Genomic DNA, 19721 nt, shown 5'->3' with positions numbered 1-19721 from the left:
CAAGTCTATAACTCACCGGAAACCTTATCGTTTCCACAGCTTAGCTTCTTCGAACGCCAGAGTTTCCATTCTCCTAGTGGCTAAGCATTTCAACCAAAAACCTACTAGTTAAACTTGCACTTCATCTTAAAAGCTTAAACTTTCCTAACATACAAAACCTTTAAAATAATTCTGAAGATCCATAATCTCATTTCTTAACTTTTATGTATACAGAAGGGTTAAGAACCTTACCTGCTTGCTAGTTTCCCTTATACTTTATGCAGAACCTTCCATGACTATATCTTCTTCAAGCTACCGAAGAAGACGAATAAGAGAGAAAATGAAACAGAATCAGGAAGAAAATTATCCCTAAGAGCCATCTCCCAACTATTTATAGCTCTTTCCACGCTATTACCAACCTTATAAGAACTGTGCATTCTAAATCATTATGTCTATCACAATGGAACGGATTAGTTCCATTTTAACCAAACTAGAATTGGATCTTAATCATGTCCAATTATGTTTCCAGCTTTCTCGTTTCTTTCAATAGAGATCGCAAACTTGCAATCTCTTTCAATTTAGTTCTCCAATTATTTTAAGTTTTTGGGTTACTTTGAAATTAGGTGTTAAAGGTCCTCCTTATTGCAGTTACACAAGGCGGTAACCAAAACGTACTAGCAATAAAGCCTTTGCAATTGTGGAGGCTGAGAACATGGAATCGCGTCAATTTTTCTTGATGAACTTGTGGAGGCATGTTGTTAGAAATGAAAACATTTTCATAATTTTTGATCGATCGAAGGGGATAATTACGGTGATTCGGCATTTTGGTGTTCCTTGGAGACCTGTGTACTGCATCCGCCACATTGCAGTTAACTTTCACAATGACTTCAAGAATGCATATTGACATAAACAAGTCATGAACATGAGTAATTCAACAATCATATTTTTTCATCTTTTGAATACATTTAAAAACTCAAATAAATGATAACATGTATTATGGACCTACGTGCGTAGGGTATGGGCTAGAACAACACCGTTTCAAACAGAGGATGGTGAGGCTTCAGGCTAAAACGAACCATGATTTGCACGACTAGTTCAATAGCATGGAGTAGTACCAATCGGTTCAATGTTTCGATACAGGTCCTGCTATATGGTCATATGACCACCAACTTTTTAGAGTCTATTAATGTCGTCTTGAAGCGTATATGACATCTGCCCATTTTAATTGTTTTCTCAACTACATTCTATATGCTGGAAACCTTGATCCCAAAATGGGGTAACAATAAGCAAATTAGTTGGTGGCGAGACAAGTTCACTACGAGGAGGTTAGAAAGGCGTTGGCGGTCAATGCACGAAGAACGAGGTCAATAAATGTAAAACTATATTCCTAGCACTTGGAAACTTTCTAGATGATGAAGTCTATTGATCATTGAGTGGGTATCTCGACTAGGTCATATGGAGTTGATCTCCAAAACAGGCGATGCGACTGCAAGAGGTTAAAGACTCTTCGGTACCCATGTTCACACATCGTTGAAACATATGCATGGGCCAATGTCGATTGTGACCAATACATTGATTAGGTGTACACATTGGAACGCACGTAAGGTATTTGGGAAAACAAGTTTCCCACTTTCAGAGATGTCTCAATATGGGAAGTGCCTCCACCTACATTCAATTTGCTCCCAAACCTAGGGCTACGTAAGGGACCCAAAGGTCGCCTGCATGCCACCAGGATTCAAAATGACATGGACTTGAGGGAAAAGGTTGAACCCAAATGTTGTGGTCTATATAGAATAGTTGGCCACAGTTGAAATAATTGCTCGTATTGAAACTTCCATCTTGGAAAATCGCCGCAATCGAGGAAAACATAAATTTATGTATCCGATGTTCAAATGTATATGAATTTTTTTTTTACAAAATTGAAACAATATGTATTAAATTCATTTACAGTAAGAACTTAAAATCATGATAAGAAAAATATTTCTTCTCATAAATTAATTTAAAATATATGGTAAGTAAGTAAGCTTTAGCATTAATTCAAACAATTTTTAATTCAGATAATTACAAAAATAACTTTAAAATAAGGAAAAAATTGTAAATAATTACAAATAATGTTACACTTACTTCACAATTTACATGTATCAAAATTGATGGTTGGATGGAGTTGTCCGTGGGATGAAACATTGTGGTGCCCTTCAATGACGTCTAGGTTGTTCGCGATGGTCAATCGGGAGCTCAATGTTCTCCTCACCCAAACTTGCATTCTCATCATCTATAGACGAACATTGGGGTATGCCGATGTAACTCAAAAAATTGTATGTCCCAAAGGTTTGACGTCTACCATCGATGTGACTAATCAGTCATGGCTCCCTACCCTATGTCGAAACCATTTTTCAATATTTGAGAAATGGGAATCGATTTTGAAAATGGAGTCGCCACCAATCTTTTATTAAGGTGTGATTGGATCACCTTAAAAATAATTTTTGGTCTACAAATTTTGAGAAAATAAGTTCGGAAGTCGATTACGCACGAGGAAGTGTTAGCACCCTCGTAGTGCCCAAAATTGGTACCGAATTGGTACCTAAAAAAAACCTAGCACTTTCATCAAAAACAAAACCTAAACTCAAACTCCCTCCGCGCCGCTCGACGAATCCTCTCCTCAGACCCTCCAACCCCCACTCAACTCCGATGATGACGGAGAGAGAGAGGATGCAGTCACTACGTACATCTTTCTTTCTTTTACTTTTATCTCTTCTTCTCTCTCCCGATTAATGAACACAAAAATAAATAAAAGAAAGAAAAGAAAGAAAACGAATAACTGGTAAAATGAAAAAGAATAGAAACCCAGAAAAATCACCTTTCAGTATTTTGATTCTTTTTTGTATTCTCAATGCGTGTAGTGTGTAACCCTTACAAATTCTAGAAAACGGCTTTATATAGCCGAATATAAAATGAAAATAAAAATTACAAATACATTTCGCTCTTTTTTTATTTCTTTTTTATTGGCTGTCGATTTTTGCTCTTCTTTGTTTATTTGTCCTTCTTGCAGGTACGGCGTACGAAGGGTGGACGTGGCGTGTGGAGGCGTTAGGAGAGCAGAGAGGTGCTACTGCTGCGGCTCTGGGAGCCATTGCTGCTAGGGTTTTTTTTGAAACTGTTTTGCATCGTTGGGCCACATAGTAATTGGGCCACCGTTTTAGGAATTGGGTCTGGGTTAGATTTGGTTTCAATTGTATGGGTATTGGGTTGAAAATGATTTGGGCCATGTTGGGCCCATGTATTTGGACTTTGGACTTTTTAAATTTTGATTTGGTTTATTTATTACGGGCCGGGCAAATATTGGGCCTTACAGCTGGCCCTCTTTGCTCGTTGTTGTGTAACGAGAATAGAGCAAAGACTAAAAAAAGAACAAATTTTTCCCAGTCATGCTTGGACCTTGGTGCTCTTCTTCTTCAAGTAGCTTAATTCCATCCTACTGCATCTTCAGAGGTATAGAAATTGGTGCTTCGATCTACTCAACTGGGACATCAGAGAAGTAGGATTTGTACCTTCTAGCTTTTCAAAAGAACAAAATTTGCTATCTTTAATCTGCTCCACTGCAACTTCAGGGAGATAAGATTGGTTTCTTCTGTTTGCTCCACTGCAACTTTAGGGACATAAGACTGAATGCGATCTACCCTACTGCAACTTCAGAGAGATAAGATCTTCCACTCCACTGCAACTTCAGGGAGATAGGATTACTGGCTTCAATTTGCTCCACTACTCCTTAGGGAGATAAGATCTGCCATCTTCAATCTACTTTGCTATTGCATAGGGAGATAAAATCTACTATTCTTCGGTCTACTCCGCTGCAACTTCAAGGAGATAAGACCTGATGCGATCTACTCTACTACAACTTCAGAGAGATAAGATCTGTTATTTTAATCCACTCCACTGCAACTTCAGAGAGGTATGATTAGTGGCTTCGAGCTGCTATCTTTAACCTGCTCCACTGCAACAGAGGGAGGCCAGGCTTTGTTTTCGATCTGCTTCACTGCTGGTACAGGAAGGCAAGATCTTTTGTCTTCACTGATTTGTTCTCTGGGGAACATGACTTGTATGACGAACTTAATTATGCCTAATGATTAGGATGGCATGATCAAAATGAATCAAATACTCCTAACTAGACATGTGTGAATGGTGTCTGCATGAATGCAAGGTGCTACTGTTTGAAAACGACCCATTTTTTATCACTTAGATTATCAATACTCAATGATTATTAAGGTTTTGTCACAGACGTGCTTTAACACCTTCCTTCTTGGCTAGCGTCTTCAATGAAACATTTAATTAAATTGCCCCCACTGTAAATCTCCAAGTTCAATCCACTGGGTCTCAAAAAGTTGTATCTTCATTCTCAAGATGTAACTAAAAAATGAGGAGATCTGGTCTTTTCTCAATCCTTTCCCATCGCCATTTAAGGATACCAAATGTGTAACTCTTTGGTTTTTATACCATTCTCAAAGTGCCACATCAAATATTTATGCACAAAGAATTTTCTCCCAAAGAGATCTCTTCTTACTAACTCATGATTATTTTGTTCAATCAATGTTTCTGTCAACAAAATCCAAAAGGATTGTCTTAATTCAGACTTTTCCTTCTTAGATTTCTGACCTTTAAACTTGGTTCGTTCTAAACAATAGTTCTGTTTCAGGTTACTGTATTATTTAGAAACTTTTTAGAGTAATATACAAAACTTCCTTTGTGAAAGTTTTATTAGTCCATTCATCATTATTTCAATGCAACGGGCTTGCAAAAAGGGCATAACAATGGGTAAGAATAAAGTCAATTTTGAGCATTACTCGAAAGAAATAAAATATCGAAAATAGTAAAAGGAGAATAACAAAAAAGTTGATTGAGAATGTGTATCTTAGAAAAAAAGAAAAAGGTATTTCAAGAGTAAAACATTCAATATAAATAGTATAAGGACTAGGTGCCCCAGTTATTGCAGCTTGAATTTCTCGGTACAAACTTTCTGAAGACCATTCTGAGTTTGACATGTGTTTAAAAGATCTGCAGTACTCTGTCAATGCTTCAAGATGCCGCATACCCTTTCCTATTGACTCAAGTATAGCAAGATCATCAAATGCCCCAATCTAATCAAAATTTGAACAGCTTAAATCACCTCATGCCCCATTCTGATCAATATTTGAGCCCCCCTTTTTGGGTTTTCGACTCAAATCCCCTTTCGTCTCAAGGCGCCCTTTGCGGGTTTTCACCTTGGCCTCTCCAATTTTTTTTTTAGGAATCAAAGCGCTCTTTCCGGGTTTTCACTTTGGTTCCATTTTCTTTCAAGTAAAGTATTTCTTGACAGGGTTTGCGTTTACAGGATTTGGAAAATTTTTACCATCCATCTCACTTAGAATCAAAGCTCCATCGGAAAAGGCCTTCTTTACAACATAAGGACCCTCCCAATTTGGCATCCATTTCCCTCTAAAGTCTTTTTGTATAGGAAGAATTTTATTCAACACCAGATCCCCTTCGTGGAAATCTCTGGGACGAACCTTTTTGTTATAGGCTCGTATCATTCGTTTTTGATACATATGACTATGCTGAATGGCTTTTAACCTTTTCCCTTCTATTAAGTTCAGTTGGTCGTATCGAGACTGAACACATTCTGCTTCATCTAATTTTAACTCAGCCAATACCCTGAGGGAAGGAATTTCCACCTCAATGGGTAAAACGGCTTCTATCCCAAAAACTAGAGAAAACAGTGTTGCCCCAGTAGAGGTTCTAACAGATGTTCGGTAGGCTAGGAGAGCAAATGGTAACTTCTCATGCCAATCTTTGTAAGTTTTACTCATTTTCCCCACAATTCTCTTAATATTTTTATTGATCGCCTCCACTACACCATTCATTTTTGGGCGATATGGCAACGAGTTATGATGTTTGATCTTAAATTGATCACAATCCTCCGTTATTGTATTATTATTCAAGTTCAACGCATTATCAGATATGATCCTTTCAGGCATTTCATACCGACAAATGATCTCTCTTTTCAAAAATTTACAAACCGCTGACTTCTTGACATTTGCATATGAAGCAGCTTCCACGCATTTGGTAAAGTAATCAATGACCACGAAAATGAAACGATGCCCATTTGACGCCTTCGGCGATATTGGCCTAATAACATTCATTCCCCACATGGAAAATGGCCACGGAGCAGTCATAACATGTAGAGGTGAGGGAGGTACATGTATCTTGTCTCCATAAATTTGACATTTATGACACTTCTTGGCATAATTAATGCAATCTCCTACCATGCTAGACCAATAATACCCAAACCTCATGATCTGTCTGGCCATTGTGACACCATTTGCATGAGTTCCACAAATGCCCTCATGAACTTCTTCCAGGATCTTTTTAGCCTCCACGGCATCCACACATCTTAACAACACTTGATCCTTCCCTCTTTTGTACAGCACTTCCCCATCTAAGACATATTCAATCGCTATCTTTCTTAGAGTTCTCTTATCATTCTCTGTTACTTGATTAGGGTATTCCCAATTATTCACATACTGTAGTATACTCTGATACCAAGGATGATCATCTTTTCCCTCCTCTTCAATACTGTAGCAATGAACTGGGGTCTCATAGATACTCATCTGAATAGGCTTCATTACCTCAAGTCTGTTATCCTGAATCATCGAAGCTAGAGTAGCTAATGCATCAGCCATCTGGTTTTCCTCTCGTGGAAGGTAACAGAAAGTGATGTCATCAAACTCATCAATCAATTCAAGAACCAGCTTTTTAAACTGATCAACTTAGGGTCTCTAGTTCCCCATTCTCCTTTGAGTTGGTATATCACCAATGCAGAATCTCCATACGCTTTTAGCACTTTGATTTTACGTTCAATAGCTGCACGAATACCCATAATACATGCTTCATATTTCGCCATATTATTTGTGCAATCAAAGTCCAACTTGCTAGCGACAGGATAATGATTTCCACTTGGGGATACCAAGACTGCCCCAATTCCATATAGCATTTGAAGCTCCATCGAAATTTAACTTCCATATGTGATCCATTTTGGGATTTTCTTTAGTGTTTGCCACATACATTAAGTCTTCATTTGGAAAATCGAAGTTCAAAGACTCATAGTCTTCCAAGGCTCTGCTAGCAAGGAAATCAGCTATCACGCTTCCATTTATGGCCTTCTGACTTACATACACTATGTCAAATTCAGAGAGCAAAATCTGCCATCTAGTCATTCTCCCATTTAAAGTAGTTGATTCCATTATATACTTTAAAGGATCCAACTTTGAAATTAGCCAAGTCGTATGATACAACATGTACTGCCTTAGTCTTCGAGTTTCCCAGATTAAGGCATAACACAACTTCTCAATGGACGAGTACCTCATTTCACAATCAGTGAATTTCTTGCTGAGATAGTATATTGCCCTTTCCTTCTTTCTCGTCTCATCATGTTGGCCCAATACGTATCCCAAGGAATTGTCAAACACCGTTAGATACAGTATCAATAGCCTATCTGGACTAGGCGGTGATAGTATTGGAGTATTAGCAAGGTATTGCTTTATCTTGTCAAAAGCCCTCTGACATTCCTCATCCCATTCACCCGGATTATGTTTCTTCAGAAGACGGAATACTAGATCACATTTCTCAGTCAGTTGTGAAATGAACCGAGCAATGTAATTTAGTTTTCCTAGGAAACCTCGGACTTCCTTCTGAGTGTGTGGAGGAGGCAGATCTCGTATTTCTTTAACTTTATCCGGGTCAACCTCAATCCCCTTCCTACTTACTATGAAGCCTAACAACTTCCCTGATCTGGCTCCAAATGTGCATTTTGTTGGGATGAGCTTGAGCTAAAATTTTCTCAATCTTAAGAATAATTTTCTCAAGACTCAAAGATGTTCTTCTTCAGTTCTAGATTTTGCAATCATATCATCAACATAGACCTCAATTTCTTTATGCATCATGTCATGAAGCAAAGTCACCATGGCCCTTTGATATGTTGCTCTCGCATTCTTCAATCTAAAGGGCATTACTTTGTAACAAAATGTTCCCCATAATGTAATGAATGTGGTTTTCCCCATATCCTATAGATGCATCTTTATTTGATTGTATCCGGAAAAGCCATCCATGAAAGAAAATAATGAATAGCTTGTCGTATTATCTACCAAGGTGTCAATGTGAGGCAACGAAAAATTATCTTTTGGACTAGCTTTATTTAAGTCCCTGTAATCCAAACACATTCGTACCTTCCCATCATTTTTAGGAACAGGGACGATGTTCGCTACCCATTCTGAATATTTGACCTCTTGTAAAAATTCAGCATCGAATTGCTTTTTGACTTCTTCTTTTATTTTTAGTACAATATCGGGTCTCATTCTCTTGAGCTTCTACTGAACTGGTTTACAATCTTCTTTTATAGGCAAACGATGTACCACAATGCTAGTACTTAGCCCGGGCATATCCTGGTATGACCACGCGAAAACATCTTTGAACTCCCGGAGTAACTCAATGAGGTCTTGTTTTGTCTTCGCGGTGATATCAGTTCCAATTTTCACCTCTTTTCCTTCTTCTAGGCTCACGATTTCCAATGATTCCCTATTGGGTAAAATTTGTTGATCCTCTTGTTCCACCATTCTCAACAAGTCTGGAGAAATACCACAGCCTACGTTATTTTTAAAGTCATGAGATCCCTCTAAACACATGTCTTGCTCAAAAAGAGACTTTGTGTTCGAAGCAGTGTCACTCATGTCATTGATATCTGAGGACCTATGGGGGGTACAACAAAGAATATACAAGGAATATAAAAATTTATGGATAATTATTTGTACAACAAGGTTATAAATGTAATGAAAGAATAATTTAGAAGACAATCAGCCGAATGGAAAATATTTACTTGCATGGAAAGAAGAATAATTACTCGAAATGAATGCAAATATGTATTTTATTAGAATAATGATATTCAGACTTGAGCCTATTTCACAAGGGATTTCCTATCATTTTTAGGCTAAAAACAACAAGAATGCTCTGAACATTACTTTGAATAAGCTCTAAAGACTACAGGGATTTCTTCTGCGGTCCAATTGTTTAGCTCGCTCCCAGGTTAGTAAGGGCAGATATCCAACAAGGTCCTTCCTTCAGTTGTTTCTAGGGAATTGATATGAACATTTTCCAAAATTTCTTCAATGCCTTTAGTTCTTGGCACCCCTCGTTTAGGATAAATAAACCCACCCGATAGAAAGGTTTTAGATATCTGGGGAAAGGTCAGAGGCTCCCATTGGACTTTGTCCCAGCTCAAACGTGCTCTTCTTCTCTCTTGCCTTTTCTCTGCTTCCATCTTCTTCTGTTTCATATCTGGCTTGTAACCTAAGCCAAAACCATCAAGCTTTTCCTTCAGCATCGGTGCTTCAATCCTTCATTGGAGATGTTTTCCCAATCCTTTCCCTAGCGAAGCTCCTCTTCCTACCATCAACTGTAGACCCATCTCGGTGGTTTTGGATATCTTTGGTACCGGAATTTTGTGCCCCTCAGCAATAAATGTTGCGTTCACAAATTCTAAAAACTGAAAAGAACATTCCACTGCCTCATCATTAGTCTCTACATAAGGTGCATCGACAGTTACCGTCGCAATGATATCCTCCTCCGCACTTATTGTTACCAATCGACCCTATGACACTAACTTCACCTTCTGATGTAGCGATGAAGGTACTGCCCGTGCCGAGTGTATCCATGGCCTCCCCAATAAACAGTTGTAGGAAGGCTTAATATCCATTACCAGGAAGTCAACCTCATAAGTGGTTGGGCCAATCATTAATGGTATTTCAATTCTCCCCATAACCCTTCTTTCTGTTCCATCAAATGACCTTACTATATTCTGGCATATTTTCATATGCGAACTATCCATAGGTAGTCGATTAATAGTGGATAAAGGCAATACGTTCAGTATGGATCCATTATCAATCAAAACCCCCGGTAATATGTACCCCTTGCATCGGGTAGTAATGTGCAGAGCTTTAGTAGAACCTCTTCCTCCAGACAGTATTTCATCATCATTGAAGAAGATAAAATTGTCAGCACTTATATTCTTAACCAACCGGTCTAGCTTACTGACTAAAATGTCATTGGCCACATATGTTTCATTCAGTACTTTTAGCAGTGCACTTCGATGTACTTCTGAGCTTAGGAGCAAAGCTAATACAAAAATATGGGCTGGCTGTTTGTGCAGTTGCTCCACAACACTGTATTCGCTATGTTTCAAAAATTTCAAGAACTCCTTTGCTTCTTCTTGTTTTATTGGCTCATTAACCAATGGCTCAGATTCAACTGCTTTCCCTTTCTTCTGTTCTATCACCAGAGTCTTTTCTCTTGGCAATTCTGCTTAAGTATCATAACGCTTCCCATTACGCGTATAAGAACCTATCTCCTGATTGCCCTCAACTTCTTCTCCTGCGATTGTCACATTGCATCCATAATTCCACGGAACCATTGTATTATCCTTATATGATAAATTTGATGGTTTCTAAATTACAATTTTTGGTGTTGCCCGAACCCTAGCTTCATTATTCTTAGGGCACGAGATGATGACCACGGGATAATTTGTTTTCGAAATCCTCGTCGTTGATTCCAACGCGCATATGCTTCTTTGTTTCTCTGTTTCCTCATAGAACTTCATCTCTTTGTTATATCCATCATGCTTTGGACCAGAGCTCTAAATTCGTCACATCTTTGGATTTCGTGCCCCGTTTCATGATGGAATTCACAATAATTTCCATTCTCCCAACCTTTCTCGGGACCCGAAAGGACTAACCCTCTTCTTGCCATCTCTTTCCAGACCCATTTCAATGGAGTTTTTACTTCAGTAATATTAGTCTTGACTCCTTCTCCCATATTTCCACTCATCATATTCACTCCCTTATCGTTATGATTGGGCAGCAGATTTTTTTGTGTTGGATGAATCACCAAACTTGACAACACCCATGCTGATGAGTCTTTCAACTATCTTCTTGAAGGTAGTGCAATTCTCTATTGAGTGCCCTGAATTTCCCCCATGATAGTCACATTGTGCATTTATATCGTACCATTTGGGATAAGAGGGTTGTAAAGGGGTCAAGTAATAAGGAGAAACAACATGTGCATTGAATAAATTCTGGTACAGCTCCTTATATGACATCGGGATTGGCGTGAACTGGGGCTTTTCAGTATTTTGCCTCACTCCTGCGCCTTGTTTCGATGAGCCTTGTTGATTAGCCACCACCTTTCTTGGTTGACTCATTGTGATTGACTTACTGTAGGCATTCACGTTATTCACTTCATTTTCTCTTTTCTTTGGGGCTGATCTTCTATTATTCTCCCCACCTCTATTCTTCCACTTTTAATATCATGTTCAATCATTTCACCATTCATGATTATATCAGAAAAATTCTTTGAAGCACTTCCCAACATGTGTGTAAGGAATAGGGCCTTCAATGTATTGATAAAAAGCATCGTCATTTCCTTTTCCAAAAGCGGCGGCTGAACCTGAACCGCGATCTCTCTCCACCTCTGCACATACTGTCTGAATCTTTCATTCGATTTCTTTTCCAAATTCTGCAAAGTGATTCTATCAGGTATCATTTCTGATACATGACTGTACTGCCTCATAATAGCCTGCGCCAGATCTCTCCAAGTACCGATTTTGGTTTAGCTCAACTGGTTATACCATTTAGATGCCACTCCAATGAGGCTATCCTAAAAACAATGTATTAATAGCTGATCATTGTTAATATACCCAGTCACTCTCCTACAGAACATGGTGATATGGGCTTCAGGGCAACTGGTCCCATTATATTTCTCAAATTTTGGCATCTTGAACTTATAAGGAAACACCAAGTCCGGGACCAAACTTAGATATTTTGCATCTATTCCATGATAGCTTTCAATGCTCTCCATTGCCCTAAATTTCTCTTCAATCCATTTCCATTTCTCCTCAAACTGTTTTGGCAATTCTTCCTTTACTTTATCTTTCTCAGCTACTTCATCGAAATCCGGGATAGCAAGATTAATTAGATTATCACCGGGGTTAGAACCTGATCCGGCCTGAAAGTTCATCGGTATTGAAACACCAGCTTGAAACTACTGAGGCCTAATTGAAACAGAGGACCTGCGCGGATGCACCTCAGTCTGAACTTACATATGCGGAGGTGTAAAGCCTGGAGGATATAGAGGTTCATCATTGTCTTCTTCTTCTTCATCAACCATAGGACCTTTCCCCTTATTTGCTCCATTAGACAGTAGTTGAGTCAGCTTAGTCATCATGTCCTTTCGAGACTCCTGCATCTTTTCTATCATGTCATGTTGATTTTTTTCCAACTGCTCCTTCATTTGCATCTGTAACTAATCTTGCATTTCCTTTTGAAGTCCCTCAAGCTTTTCCAATCTTTGATCCATAATTTTCAAATTTGCACGGGTACCGTAACGGTGCTTGGTTGATGAGTTTTTGTTGGTTTCTAGATTAATTGAGGCATAATTTAAACCAATTAAAACCCTTTTTAATAATCATGAATGCGTATGATGTTATGTAATGTAGATGCATGAAATGAATGCAAAAAGGGTGTCGATTCTGATCCAATTCATTTTGGAAAACTTTATTGATAAACAAAATTCTTTACATAAAATGGATTACAAATATGGCTTTGCCCTAATGCTCAAAGTTTTAACTTCCTTTAACAGTGAAGCCAACTCCTGACCCCGATCTAATTCCAGCTCATACTTTGCGCTTAATACGTCAGCCTGAATTGCCATTGTTTGTAAATGATTTGCTACCTCCCGAATCTGAGACACGGCCTTGCCCATAATGTAATCTCTATTTTGGATTTGATTCCTTGAGTGATAAAGTTGTTCCTTCCAATGCTCTTCATTTCCTTCCAAAAATTCAATTCATTGCCCACAGCTTTGTAATACATACTCCAATCAATCTATCCTCTTTTTCATTTCTTCAATCTTGCACAGACTTGCCTTTAATTCTACCACAGAATTACGACTTCTATACAGAGCAAGTGATCTCTCAAGTTCTGCTATTCTAGCTTTCAATTCTGCTTAATGGTTTTGAGTTTCTAACATCTGTCGTTCTAAAGTCTCTTTTTGCAATTGAGTTTCCTGGGACCTTCTTTCCCACCGATTGGATTTGTTTCTTTCTTCCTGAATCTCTTGTCACCATTGCTCTGAAGTTTTTCCCATCCCCGCAGTTTTCATTTATAGTCGTAACTTGTTGTAATCCGTCTTTAAACTATCTAGGTCCTCTTCTGCCTTATTCTTTCATTTTCTTAATTTTTCAGCCTCTAACTTTTGAACGTCAGCATCTAACCTCAAATGCATCTTTTCTTCTTCCAACCGCTCTATCATCTTTTCAAGCTCCAAATTCCTCCTTTCGAAGTCTTGTTTTATAATTTCCAACTCTGATGGAATCACTTGCAAGTATTCTTCCATTGGTTGAGTACCTTCTGAATTTAACTCCGGAATATTACCATTAATTCTCTTGCTTCGCCACTCACCGTACTCTGGAGTTGTCATTGAACCCACGGCTAGCCTTTTCATCCTACTAGCCTGATTCCAAGCCTGAGAAATTTCTTTTACCCTCTTCTTGTAATTATCTCCTCGGTATGAGAACTCACATTGAGCTAACCCGTGCGTTGCCGACACGAACTGTCTTGAATTGTATTGCCTTAGTACCAGCAAAGGTGCATATCCGACGGCTCCCCAAATTCCAAGCAACGGAACCCAATCAAAATTCCCGCATCGGTAAAGAATCCTGTCAGGAATCAACCAAGGAGCTCTCCACTCAACATCTTCTTCTCGAAGATTATGAAGAATTGACATCCAATTTTCCTCTGATATGTCGTCCCTTCTTGGCGTAGCCACTATCTCTTTTAACGAGGAGCAATGTTCAGAGAAAACCCGGTACAAAATCTTGTCGACCTTCCAGAAATGACTATGAAACCAAGCTAGCAACAACTGCGCACAACCTATAAATCTGCCCTCGCCAGCTCGCCTACATGCGTTCAAAGATCTAAACGTTTCAGCCAAAATCGCAGGAATAGGCGTAACCCCTTTATCCAATCGGTTAAAAAAGATCTGAAATCGCCTCATCAATATGCCCCAGTGCCCTAGGGAAGATCACCAACTCGTAGATACTCAAAGCAAACACATCAACCTTCTTTTTCCCATCTGGATGCGCTAGAATCAAGTCTCGCAAATTCTTCCATGGAATACATTTACACTCACTTTTCTACTTGATCCTGGCCGTAATCCACTGCTCGCTCATTCCAGTAATATTCATCAATTTCTTCCAAAATGTTGGGACATACGCGGCTCTGGAATATGCTTTATCCACCTGAAGCCTTGGGCAGCTGTATATTCCTCCACTGTAGGCACCAAATCTACATTCCCAAAAGAAAATAGCTATATGCAGGATTCCAATATTGAGCGAGGGCCCGAAACAATCGTTCATCCACCTTGATGTCAAATAAGTACGGCAAGTCCCCATAGTTAGAGTAGAACAACTTTTTAGTCTCATCATTCCACCGATCCCATATCTCATTTAACTCTCGCAGGCTATTTTGCGTCACACTAATGCGAGTGTAGTCCCATAGCTCTGACACATATCCCTTAGCTAGATTGTCTCCCTTTTTCGATTGCACTTTCTCTGACCATATACGGACGATGGCATTGTCCTACACTTTATCAAGAAATTCATTTGCCATGTCAATTTTCTAATTTAGTAACTGAACTTGAATCGACGCTCTTTGGAATATGCAATGACATGCAAAAATATCAACAAAACAAAAACAAGTCAGTACGACCCAAAAACAACAATTCAAAGCAAGTATAAGAAAATCAAGCACATATTTGGGAAATCACTAGAGTTTGGGATAGTTCTACCTAGGTTAGGCTCCAAGGTTTTCTATATTTGGTTTAGTTCTAAAGACAAAATACCCGAACCAGCAGATTCCTCGATCTTCACCCACTATAGGCTCATACAGACCGAGTTCGGTTCAGGGGAATACATTTCCCTATGGTTGCACGGAGATGAAAATCTCACGAAGACATAGGTATAGATGTATCCCGAAAGTGATTCACTATCCTGCACAGAGGTGAAAACCTCACGAAGGAGTAGCTTCTCACTCCCACTTAAAAAGGGTAAGACCAAACAGTATTTATGCAATATGATGCCAAGATATAAAAACACAATTTACAATAATCATACAAACATATGCAAAGAGAGGATCGTAATTTTTAAAATCAATTTTCAATTTTTGACAACAAGATAAAAAAACAATCAATTTTATGGCTTGACTCTCTAGTATCCCCAGTGGAGTCGCCAAGCTGTCCAAACCATTTTTAAATATTTGAGAAATGGGAATCGATTTTGAAAATGGAGTCGCCACCAATCTTTAATTAAGGTGTGATCGAATCACCTTAAAAATAATTTTTGGTCTACGAATTTTGAGAAAATAAGTTCGGAAGTCGATTATGCACGAGGAAGGGTTAGCACCCTCGTAACGCCCAAAATTGGTACCAAATTGATTATTTAATGTCTTAGTGTCGAAACTTGAAAAGATTTTTAAATACGATCCCATGAAATGAAAGCTTAAATAATTGAATTGGTTAAATGGACAGACCCATTTCAAAGAAATAGGCCGCCACACATAGTGAGTTAGAGTGCAACAGTTCAATCTTCGAAGTTAGATTCGTCCCTTTTAAAATTAAAAAAAAAACATGTTTTAAGAAGGATATTTGATTATTTAAGTCAATCGAGAAACAAGAATCCAGTAAGTTAGGGTTCAGTTTCTCGAAATTCTTAAACATCAAATATTGTCTTTATTTTAAAATCGAGATAACAAAATATCGTATCCAGTAAGTTAGGATCCAACATTTTGAAATCTTAAGAATTTTATTTTAATAATCGTATGATTTTAATAAAATGAACACTTGATTATCTAAATTCATCGAGAAGAATTGAAGCCCAGTAAGTTAGGGCACAATTCTCTCGAGGACCTATGAACATCAAGCTTTTTTAAGGATTATTAAATAAAACAATTATAAGCTTTAATTAAATTCAACTCTTACAAATGGAACATGATTGAATAACGATACATATAATGTAAAAGATAAATGGCAATTTAAACTTAAACTAGAAGCAACTAAACGAATAATAGACAAATACAAACATTGACCTTAATCATATCATACAAACATCCACATTAATAATTTAATAACCTATAAAACGAATAAAATAAATAAGGTTTAAGAAGTAAAACATGTATATATAAAAATTATGTAAAAAGGGTAATCCGAAATTAATGATATACTCTATATATGTATGTATGCTAAAAATAACTTCATATAAATTATATATTTTTAAAACAATATTGATAAATTTAAAAATATTTATAATAATTTAAAAAATAATGTATTTTTTTAAAATTTGTACTAATAATAAGTTTGAAAACAATATCATACTAAATATCAAAATAATGTTAGAAAATGAATTAAAATAGGGATCAATTTATTAAAAAACATTTTTGAAGACAAAATTAAATATAATAAAACAACCTTGAAAAATGATAACAATAATTATAAAAAATATCAATGAATTTAAAATTGGAGCTTAAATAAAATTTGAACAAAAAAGAAAAAAAAACAAAATTAAATAAATATATATAGTAGATTCAAAATGTCAGTATATAATGAATTTAAAAGTATCAATAACAAATTAAAATAATAATTTAATATATCTTAAAACCATTGTAATAGTGAATTTAAAATGTTATCAAAAGTTAAATATCAAAAATTATGTTAAATTTTATAATAATAAAAGTAGGACTAATTATAATTTAAAATATTGTTGAATTTTTAAAAAAAGGAAAACTAAATTTGTATTAAATTGAAATCTATTTAGACCTTGAAGGACCAAACCAGTAATTAAACGCAAACTTGAATATTCCACAATCAATCACAGAAACGGCACCGTTTAAGTTTGGATCTAAATGAATACAAAATCAAATATGCGGTACAAATTAAAAACAATTAAAGAAATTAAATCGCAATTCCAATAAACACGAAAGGACCTGTTGAATAAATAAACCAACCGATCCATAATGCGCGGATCCTTCCCGGATCGAGTCACCGTTCGAATCGGGTCTTCAAAACGACGCCGTTTTGAAGCCATTGTATTAGAAACAAACGGCAACGTTTTAGTCCCTGTGTTTAAAACTAAAATAAACCTAAGAAAAAAACCTAGCACTTTCATCAAAAACAAAACCTAAACTAAAACTCCCTCTGCGCCGCTCGACGAATCCTCTCCTCAGACCCTCCAACCCTTACTTAACTCCGATGATTACGGAGAGAGAGGATGCGGTCACTAGGTACGTCTTTCTTTCTTTTACTGTTATCTTTTCTCCTCTCTCCCGTTTAATGAACACAAAAATAAATAAAAGAAAGAAAAGAAAGAAAACAAATAACTGGTAAAATGAAAAAGAATAGAAACCCAAAAAAATCACCTTTCGGTATTTTGATTCTTTTTTGTATTCTCAATGCGCGTAGTGTGTAACCCTTACAAATTCTGGAAAACGGCTTTATACAGCCGAAAATAAAATGAAAATAAAAATTACAAATACATTTCGCTCTTTTTTTATTTCTTTTTTATTGGCTGTCGATTTCTGCTCTTCTTTGTTTGTTTGTCCTTCTTGCAGGTACGGCGTACGAAGGGTGGACGTGATTGGGCCACCATTTTAGGAATTGGGTCTGGGTTAGATTTGGTTTCAATTGTATGGGTATTGGGTTGAAAACGATTTGGGCCATGTTGGGTCCATGTATTTGGACTTTAGACTTTTTAAATTTTAATTTAGTTTATTTATTACGGGCCGGACAAATATTGGGCCTTACACCCTATGTACAACAACTTTTTCTTTTCACCAATTTTTTTTCTATTTTAACTCTCTTTTTTTTTGGCCCTGTCAAACCCTTTTTTTTAAAAAATAAAACAACACCATTGTCGCCAAAGTGTCAAGTGACATCACGATATATATATTTTTTGTATTTGTATAGTTTATGTTTCATATTTACAAAAATACTAGTATTTTTGGGTGTTGCTTGGCCAGTTTACCTTTTTGAAGAGCATTTGCAGCAAGAGGTTTAGTCACACCTCCTGGCAGTGAACACCTTAATTTCGACAAAAAAATATTTTTATTTTAGAATTTTTTTAGTTTTCAAAATTTCATTAACCTAATTTTTCTTTAAAAAATTATTTATTCAAACAAAACAAATAAACTAGCTAGTATTTTGAATTGATAAAATTCAAAATTATTCATTCAAACACACTCGTAAGGTTGTAATTTAAGCTATTTAATTTAAAAAAATATATTATAAAATTATTGAAATACATAAATTCCTTTATAATAAAATTTATTTTTTTTAATTTTGATTTTTTTAGTCTTTTTCCAATTAAGTTGGTATTCTATTAACTTTCATAATAATATATAATTTTTTTTTGGATTATAAATATAAATTTTGAAATAAAAAAGTGCTGAAATAATATTAACCATTTATTAATTATTCTAATTAAGTTTATTTAACATTATATATTAGAAAACTACTTGATTAATTTATTTAAAATTACAAAATATAGTTTCTTTTTAAGATGCATTACTTTAATTTTAATTTTATCTGAAAATAAATGTAGTTTTTTTAGTATATATATATAATACTTATATTTAAGCACTTTACTGAGTTGGTGTCATCCATAACTGGGTCACCAACTAAGTTATAAAATTAGAAAAATGCTCTTTTTTTTAATTATAATAACATTATTATGATAACACTTTGTCTTTTCATATTTTTATATCATTTTAAATAAAATAATTAAAAATTAAGAGATCAAACATTTGTTCAATAGTATTAAAATACAAGTTCATTACCAATCCACCTATGTTCATTATTAAATAATTTTTAAAAGAAAATAATTTTAATATAAATTATTTTTCTTAGTGACAAAATCTAGTATTTGTTAAATTTTTAATGTTGATTTAAAATTACAAAATATAGTTTTTTATCTGAACATTTAAATATATTAAAATTTTTATCAAATAATTAATTGAAATTATAAGACAAGCGTTAAAATCATAAAGATTAAAATGTTTATTTTTTTCTTAAGTAACTGAAAATATACATGAACTAACGTTGATAATATTTTTAAGTTATTTCTAAATTAACAATAACTATAAAATTGCAATGAGAAAATTAATAAATAGAAGATATGAAGGTTTTATATATAAAAAAAAACGTGAAGGTGTTATATATAACGTAAATCCCATCTCTCTTCTTCTAGATATAAAATTGTGCTACTTGTTATTATTTTAATTATGCCAATAAAGTTTTGTTTTTTTGTTTTTACAAAAACCTTATTTTACTGTATATTATAATTTGAATTGGATCGGATTGATCAGTTAAATTGGTTTAATAAAAAATTAATTGAAAATTTTGTTCAAAAATTGACTTTGAATCGGTTAGATTGAGAATTAATATGAATCGATTGAATTGATAATTAAACCGAAATTTTTAAAATTTCTTACTTTTAATAATTTTTAATTAAATTAATTAAACTAATCAGATTAATCAAATCAACAAATTAACCGATTTAACCATAACTACGATTTAAAAGAAATGGTATATATGTGATAAAAAGTAAAGATTTGAATTGA

General features: G+C 35.6%; 1 protein-coding gene across 1 annotated transcript; it reads right to left on the bottom strand.

Moving 5' to 3' along the window:
* Positions 1 to 13278: 13278 nt before the first annotated feature.
* LOC107921502 (uncharacterized) lies at positions 13279 to 14506 on the bottom strand. Its single transcript, XM_016851349.1, has 3 exons — positions 14494 to 14506; positions 14328 to 14399; positions 13279 to 14126 (listed from the first exon to the last, which is right to left on the bottom strand). The coding sequence occupies exons 1-3, from the start codon at positions 14504 to 14506 to the stop codon at positions 13279 to 13281; spliced, it is 933 nt and encodes a 310-aa protein (XP_016706838.1).
* Between the last annotated feature and the right edge of the window lie 5215 nt (positions 14507 to 19721).

This window comes from Gossypium hirsutum, chromosome D09, assembly GCF_007990345.1.
Source record: "Gossypium hirsutum isolate 1008001.06 chromosome D09, Gossypium_hirsutum_v2.1, whole genome shotgun sequence".
Lineage (NCBI taxonomy): Eukaryota > Viridiplantae > Streptophyta > Magnoliopsida > Malvales > Malvaceae > Gossypium > Gossypium hirsutum.
Note: the sequence above shows the minus strand (reverse complement) of the source record. Positions and strands in the feature narration are given on the sequence as shown.